This window comes from Diceros bicornis, chromosome 22 (assembly GCF_020826845.1).
Source record: "Diceros bicornis minor isolate mBicDic1 chromosome 22, mDicBic1.mat.cur, whole genome shotgun sequence".
In the NCBI taxonomy this organism is placed as follows: domain Eukaryota; kingdom Metazoa; phylum Chordata; class Mammalia; order Perissodactyla; family Rhinocerotidae; genus Diceros; species Diceros bicornis.
In genome coordinates this window covers 59,097,588-59,105,273 of record NC_080761.1, presented here as the reverse complement: position 1 = coordinate 59,105,273, position 7,686 = coordinate 59,097,588, and the positions used below count along the sequence as shown (strand labels likewise).

Sequence of the window (7,686 nt, the reverse complement as noted above, 5' to 3'; positions counted from 1 at the left end):
AGAATAAGGCTTTTTGCATTAGAGATTAGACATGAGCCCTGGGTGGGAAAGAAGACCTGCCTAGAGCGGCCTCCCAAGACACAGCACACTGCTGGGCCCAGTCGGACATTCCTCGTCCTGGGTGTTCCTAGGGCTCTTCCCTTGCGTATCTCCCAGAGGCAGTCAGTCCCACCTGAACGGGTTAAAAAGCAAAAACATTCACAGCCAAAAGTCACCCAACACAAAAGAAAATAGCTCTATTATTCAACCTTCACATTCTATGTTCAAGTTTCCAAGACACTAAAGGAAAAAAGTTAGACCTTATGGAGGACTAACGTGCAATCTTCGCTCTCCTTGAACCTAGTCGACATCACGGCAGTGTCTTTGGCATGTATGGTCTTTGAATAGTAGTTGACTATCTTGCCATCCAGTTTATACTGATGAGGGATGCTCTCATAGGGCTTGAGGTCGAGGTCCAGCACAGACACAGAGAAGGCAAACCTGGATCTTGACGAAGGAACGATGGGCCTTTGATCGGAGCTGAAAGTAAAAAGCCAATTTCAGAATACACAAACCTCCCAAATCCTCTCATCCCAGCTCACAAAGACTGCCCATTCTGTGTCTATGCGCATTCTGTCTGTCTGTGCCAGCTGTCTGCACTAGCGCTTGAAGCTCCTGCAAGTGAGGCACCTACTGTGATACCCGCAACCACACCAGACAAGAGAGGGTTAAAGTGCAGAAAGATGGAAAGGCAATTACGTAGAATGCACCATTTATATTTCCTAAATCCCAGTGGTATAAACGAATGCTGAGAAAGTTACTTTATCCTGAGCCAAGTATTACAAAACCTAAGAAAAAGCAGAAAGTAGATCTGGCCATTCAACAGCCAAATGGATAAAATGTTGAGAACAGACGTCTCTTTATGTGCTTCTTCCCGTGTCTGGGGAGAAGCTCATGCTCCTTGATGCTTTTCACACTTGAGAGAGATCTGGTTTCATGTTTTATTCTCAAATCGTATCTGCAGTGTTTCGTATTTTGTTTCTTAGGGCTTAATTTTGTGGTTTTCCTACACATCGGAATAGTCAGATGCTTATAACAAAACATGAACAATTACTTGTACTTAGAAACACGTTCAGGCTAATTCTGAGTTGTGCACTGAGACTGCTGTGTATCCACGTAGCTCTCAGACTGCTCGGTACACAGCACACATCCAGATGCTTGGGGCTCGAAATTGGCTGAGTCCCTGAGCTCAGTGTAGCCCGAGAAGCAGTGGGGAGTCCTGGCGGCCCCAGGCTTACTACTCTCCTAGATCTGGAAATCGGTGAACGAAAAACAAACAAAACACCAATTTCAAAAGCTCCCGCCTGGGAGAGGAACTGCCTATGGACACCCTCCTGTTGACAAGGCAAATCAAGGCCTCGACTCGCCCTTAGTTCCTGCTCTGATATACATTTACAGGAAGACGAACCCTGGGCTCAGCTGCTGGGGTCTTGGCTACTCCCTCCTGAAGAGCAGAGGAACACTTTACAAATTAAGGTCTTGTTTTTCAGTCTCGCCCTCGGGGCCTGAAACTCTGTGCAGCTGGGCTGGGACAGTCCATGTCTCTAGCCCTCGACAAGTCTACACGTTTTAAAGGACCCCCTCAGGGCCGGCCCCGTGGCTTAGCGGTTAAGTGCGCGCGCTCCGCTGCTGGCAGCCCGGGTTCGGATCCCGGGCGTGCACCAACGCACCGCTTCTCCAGCCATGCTGAGGCCGCGTCCCACATACAGCAACTAGAAGGATGTGCAGCTATGACATACAACTATCTGCTGGGCTTTGGGGAGAAAAATAAATAAAGTTTAAAAATAAAAATAAAGGACCCCTCAGTTTCTCATGTCAGAACCAGCGATCGACAAGATGACGTGAATAAAGAGGGGAATCCATCACTCAGAGGCAGGGTGGCCCGAGGGCCGCTTCTCCAGAGAGTCTTGACTGTTTGTCGACCACGAGCTCCCCGTGAGCACAGGGCACGGCTCCCGACACCTGAAACACTTCTCCGCCCTAGGCCTGAGACTAGTGCCCACGTGGCTCAGAACTGTCTAGACACGTGTCCCGGCTCCTCTCCTCGTGTGTGGGTTTCTGCTGAGGTGCAGGGTGGCAGGGCCCCAGGCCCTCGTTTGGCCCCTCACGTTTCTGTGTTCCAGCTGCATCCTTGCTTCAGGAAGGGTGGCAGATGATAACAGCTGTGACTTTTCCTCTCACCTAACACCACCAGCCTAATCCAGCAAATGGATTCCTCCTAGCTAAGCCCTGGAGATATTTTCTTAGGAATAAGGGGAGTTTTCAACTAAACAGAACCACCTTTTTTTGTATTTCAGTTATGCTCTATAAATGTCCCTTCGCGTCTCCTGTCAGAAAGTGGACAATTCTGTGCCTGCCAGGGAGCAGGACTCCTGGGAATGTTTGGTTCAAAAGCATCAGAACAACCGGTGGCTGGCAGCCACCAATAAGGTCATCTTAACCCAGGAACACACGTCAGAAGAATGCGCAACATTCCACAAATACTGTGTGTGGGTTTGGCACCCTGAGGATCAATGCTGAAGATGCCATCTAATTACTAAGAGAAGATTATCAGGTTCATCCTGAACTCCTAAAAGAAGGCAGGGGAGGGGCCTGGATAACAGTAACAGTGTCCAGAGAGAGATGCTGCAAACAGGACGCAGAACAGTGGACGTGTTGTTTTAAGGGCTCTGCAGTGACTCTGGAGGTCGGCACAGGAGGACCTGGAGCGAGGCCCACGAGAATCTACAGCTTCTCAGGCCTTGGAGCCTTGACGGGGGTTTGGGGCTTGCTTTGAGAGAAAGGAATTTGCACCACTGCTTCTAAAGCCTTGGAGCATTTTCTTAGAAAATAATAGTAATCTTCAATTTGACAGAATAATCTTTTAAAATTTTCTCCATAAATGTGTTTTTGACTGAATTACAAGCTTCTAGAGAGCACGAGTTAATAAGCCACATAATATCAAGTAGGCCCTGGAGATCGGCCTCTGCTAATAGATGTGATCCTGCCAGCTCTCTAAACGCGGGGACACCAACTCTCGTCAATCCACAAAATCCTGTTAGACCAAGGACACGTGACATGGCAGCAGGTGCCTCACCTTGTGTCCTGCAGACAGGGGGAGAGCGCGATCATGATGGAGCAGTCCTTCGCAGTCATGGCGACCCGGTACTGCTGAACCTGCGGGGGAGGAGAGGTCAGCTCCAGGGCACCCCGGCACCACGCCACCGCCACACGCACCCTGCCCCCTAAGAGGCCACAGAACCCAGGGGTGGGTTAGGAAGCCCCAGGCCCAGCCCTGCCTCCTGACCTCTCACTGTAGGCAGCGTGTGGGCCCTGATTACAAACCCTGGAGCTTAGGACCCGTCTTCTGCAAGGCACCCACAGTCCACCTTGGAAGAAAAAGCAGTAAGTGCCTCAGCTCTGGGCGTGCTGGCCACACTGAGGCCGGTGAGTGAGCAGCAGCCACACCTCATGGTGGCGCCGCACAGACGTCCACCAAGGCCCTGCTTAAAGCAACAGAGCATGCCTCAGGTCATCTCACACGCCAGAACGTCACACAGCCGCCATGAGTGACGCCGTAGGTGGGGATGCCAGGCTCTCTGCTGACTCACTTCATCCCCACAGCAGGCACCGCTCGTGCCCCAGGTCACAGATGAGGAAACTGAGACACAGAAGACCTATCCCTCTGCCCCACTAGGTGACAGCAGGGCTGGACTCAAAGCCAGGAGTCGTGGCTCTCAAGTTCGTGCTCTCTACCCCGGGCTCCGAGCACGTCTAGACCTGAATGAATGCAATGAATGCACTGGCCTGGAACGATGCCCACCAGGGCCCCCGACTCAAACGACACACAGCACGGTTTATAGGATCCAACTGGTAGAGCCATGTGTGTGTCACAGACACACAGGGAGAGCAGAGAAGATAGTCACCTCTGTAGAATTGGGGGCATTTTTTCCCCTTTCTTTGAACTTTCATATATCATTTGAATTTTTCGACTGAATAGCTCTCATTTTTACAAAAATAAACCAGTTACAAAAAAGGAAGCAGGCCTTACACGTCACTGGCCTCAATATTTGTGTGATGACAGATCACAGCCTCTTGTCTCCCTCCCTTGTTGTAATTCCCTTTGTGACGCAGGGGCGGGAGGACCTGCCCTGAGAACACAGCCAAGCTGAACCTTCCACAAGGCAGCCGTGCGGGAAAGGGCGAGAACCCCGAGTGCGGCTGCCTCGGCCTTGTGACTGCTCTTCTCAGGGCCGCAGAAACCTTTACAGTGGAAGGAAGAAGCAGCTCCTCTCCGTATACTCTATTCATTCAGCTAAGAAATCAGGTATTTCACAAAACATACAAAAACTTAGTCCAAAAGAATTAGAGATAAATATAAAAAACAAAGTATAAAATATTTATTATGTCCTAATCTGCAAGACACCAAACCCAGAAGCCATAAAAGAATGATAGATTTGAGTACCTAAAAATTAAAAGCTTTTATATGATACAGTCATAATTCAAATGTGAACGACCTGTGACAGAATGAGAGAAGACATCGGCAACATACAGCAGATGATCAACAGCAAGCATATGTGAAGTGTCAGATCAATACGGAGAAAGGAAACTACCCAAAAAACAATATGAACCAAGTAAATTTATGAAAGAAAAAAAGCAGCCAATAAGTGTATGAAAAAATGCTCAACCTTACTATTAATCAAAGAAATGCAAATTATAACAGTGACATATTTTTCATGCATCAGATGGGAAAAACTATGAACATATTTATCAGACGAAATGCGAGGGCTGGACTTGCATGTGGAGCAATGCTGGATGGTGCAGCTGGGGCCATGCCAACGGCTAAGTCAGCTACAGAAGCTGGACCAGGTGTTGACAATATCTGCTTGGTCCCTTTTGCCCACAGAGGGGGGTGACAATTCTGGAAGGCCGGCCAAGAGGCACTTTAACCACCCCCAGGGCTATGGGGACAGTGACCATGATGAACCCCTACTTTGGGTTAGCACCCAAAATGCTGTGCCTTAAGACTGCATGAGCCAGAAGTCGACAGGCCTTTCCAGAAGGAGCAGCTTTGCTTCAAAGATCAGTCACCAAAACTAGATTAAGACGAGCCCAGCTTCAGCCTCCTAGGGCATTCCAGGCCCCCGGCAGAAGCAAACCTAAAATTCTCTCTGGAAGAAGATATCGTCGGCCTCAAATTATTTCTAAAATAATTGTACAAATACAATTTCTGACACATAAGCAAAAATATCCAGGCACAAAACAAGATGACATGAATGAAAACCAGCAAAAAAGCTAGCCCACAACAGAAGGAGACGCACATGGACCCCATGACTGAAGGGACCAGGTGCACACATGGCTCTGCTCAAGGAACAGAAGCCAAAATTGAGAACTGGAGAGAACTGGAGACCACAAAAATGAACTGCTTGGAAATTCTAGAACCAAAAGATACAAAAATATTAAGAATTCAACAAAGAGTTTTAACAGCAGATTAGAAAAAACTGAAGAGACTTGCTAAACTGGAAGATATCTTAAGTCAAAAAAAAAAAAAAATCCAGAATGAAGCATGGAAAGGAAAACAGCTTGAAAATGTTGAGGAAAGGGCATCAGACACAGAAGATAAAGAGAATGTGTTTAATAAACATGTAATTGGAATCCCAGAAGAAGGAGAGAGGGAATAGGCAGAAACAAAATTTGAAAAAGTTAAGGCCGAGAATTTTCCAAAACTGAGGAAAGACATCAAGCACAGATTCAAGAACGACTCCAAAAAAATCACTTATACATATCACTAAACAAAACTAAGACTGAATCACCAGCAGACCTACACTCCAGGGAACATTAAAGGGTATTATTCTTCAGGCAAAAATAAAATGGTCCCAGATATAAGCTCAGAGACACAGGGCAATGCAAGAGAGAAACATGCGTAAATGGACACTGACCGTATAAAACATTGTCTTCTCGAGTTTAAAATAACAGAGTACACAGCAACAACACCAGTGTAAACCAGGAGGAGTAAAAAGTACTCTAAGAACTTTACACTAAACAAGATCAGACTTGAATAAGTCAGCTGCCTGCAGCAATGGCCAGGATAACCACTAAAAGAAATGTAAAGACACTGTAACTTCCAAGCTAACAATGGGGAAATGGAATGTAAAAAATAATCAACCCAAAAGACAGTTAGGAGAGAAAAAGAAACCTGAAACAGGTGGGGAAAATTAAAAGGTTTAAATCCAAGTATATGTCCAACTAAATGACAAAGGTAAAACGTCAGAATGATAGAAAAGCAAACCATACTTTAAATACAAAGACACAGAAAGATTAAAAATAAAAGGACAGAAAAAGATACACAGTGCAAGTATTAACCAAAGGAATCTAGAGAAGTTACACTAATATCAGACAAAGGAAACTCCAAGGTAAAGTGGAGATAAAGACACTGAAAATGATAAATGACGCTTCAAAATGAAAAATCCCATTCACTAGGAAGATCTAGCAATTCTAAATTTAATGCACCTGACAATATAGCCTCAAAATAAGGAAGAAACAGACAAATCCATAATTACTATGTAAAATTTCAAAACATCCTTCTTACGGAACACACAGACAGTAAAATCAGTAAGGTTACAGAAGATCTAAACAACACAGTTAATTTGACCTAATGGGCAAATATAAAACACAGCACCCAACAATTTGAGAAGATGCCTTCTTTTCAAGTACACACAGAAGCATTTTTCAAAAAAATTAATCTATAAAGCAAATCATAACAAATTTCAAAGGATCAAAAGCCGATCTCAACAAATTTCAAAGGACCATATAGACTATAATGCAATCTTGCTACTAATGAAAACAAAAAAGATAATGAGAATCCCATGCATTTGGCAGTTATCTCCCTTCTAAATACTTCCATGAGTCAAAGGAGAAATCTTCATAGTATTCAGAGTATATTTTAATTGAATGATACTGAAAATACAGCTTGTGGAATATAACTAAAGCCATGTTTACAGGAAAATACACAGCTTTAAATACATGTTTTAGGAAAAAAGAAAAGGTGAAAACCTAATTAGGTAAATAAGCATTTATATCAGGAAGAAGTTATAGAAAGAACGAATTACCCAAAGAAGGAAGAAAAAAGGAAATAAGAGCAGAAATTAATGAAATAGATAAGTCATACAGCATGAGAGGATCATAAGTTAATTTTTACAAAACTAACAAAATTGATAAACTCTTGGTAGGATGAAGAAGGAAGGAAAACAAATACCATATGTCAGGAATAAAAGGGCGTTCTTCAGATCTTATAAAACATTAAAAAATAAAAGAATATTACCAAAAAATTATATGCCGAAATTTTGAAAATTTTAGATAAAACAATTTTCTAGAAAAATGTAACTTACCAAACTGACAAAAGAGAAATAGAAAATCTAAAATGGAGATCCTAATTTAAAATTTCCCTACAAAGCAACTATGGGCCCAGATGGTTCCACCCATGGTTCTACATAATATTTAAGGAAGAAATAATTGGGTCTTCCTTCACCTCTACCAAAGAACAAAAAATGAGCACACACTCTTCCAGGGTTGATGAGGCTGGTGTCCCCTTGATTCCAAGCCCTAACAAAGACATTACAGAAAACTCATATCACTCACGTATATGCAAAACACCCTAAACAAAATATT

At 44.2% G+C, this 7,686-nt stretch overlaps 1 protein-coding gene across 3 annotated transcripts in view; it reads right to left on the bottom strand.

Moving 5' to 3' along the window:
• Positions 1–211: 211 nt before the first annotated feature.
• Positions 212–7,686, bottom strand: part of IPPK (inositol-pentakisphosphate 2-kinase) — a 48,320-nt gene continuing 40,845 nt past the window's right edge. For all 3 annotated transcript variants that reach the window (XM_058566109.1, XM_058566110.1, XM_058566111.1), the window contains 2 exons: positions 3,116–3,195; positions 212–519 (listed from right to left, as the gene is read on the bottom strand). In XM_058566109.1, coding sequence (XP_058422092.1) covers positions 294–519; positions 3,116–3,195 — 306 coding nt within the window. In that variant the 3' untranslated portion in view covers positions 212–293. The remainder of the gene's footprint in view (positions 520–3,115; positions 3,196–7,686) is intronic.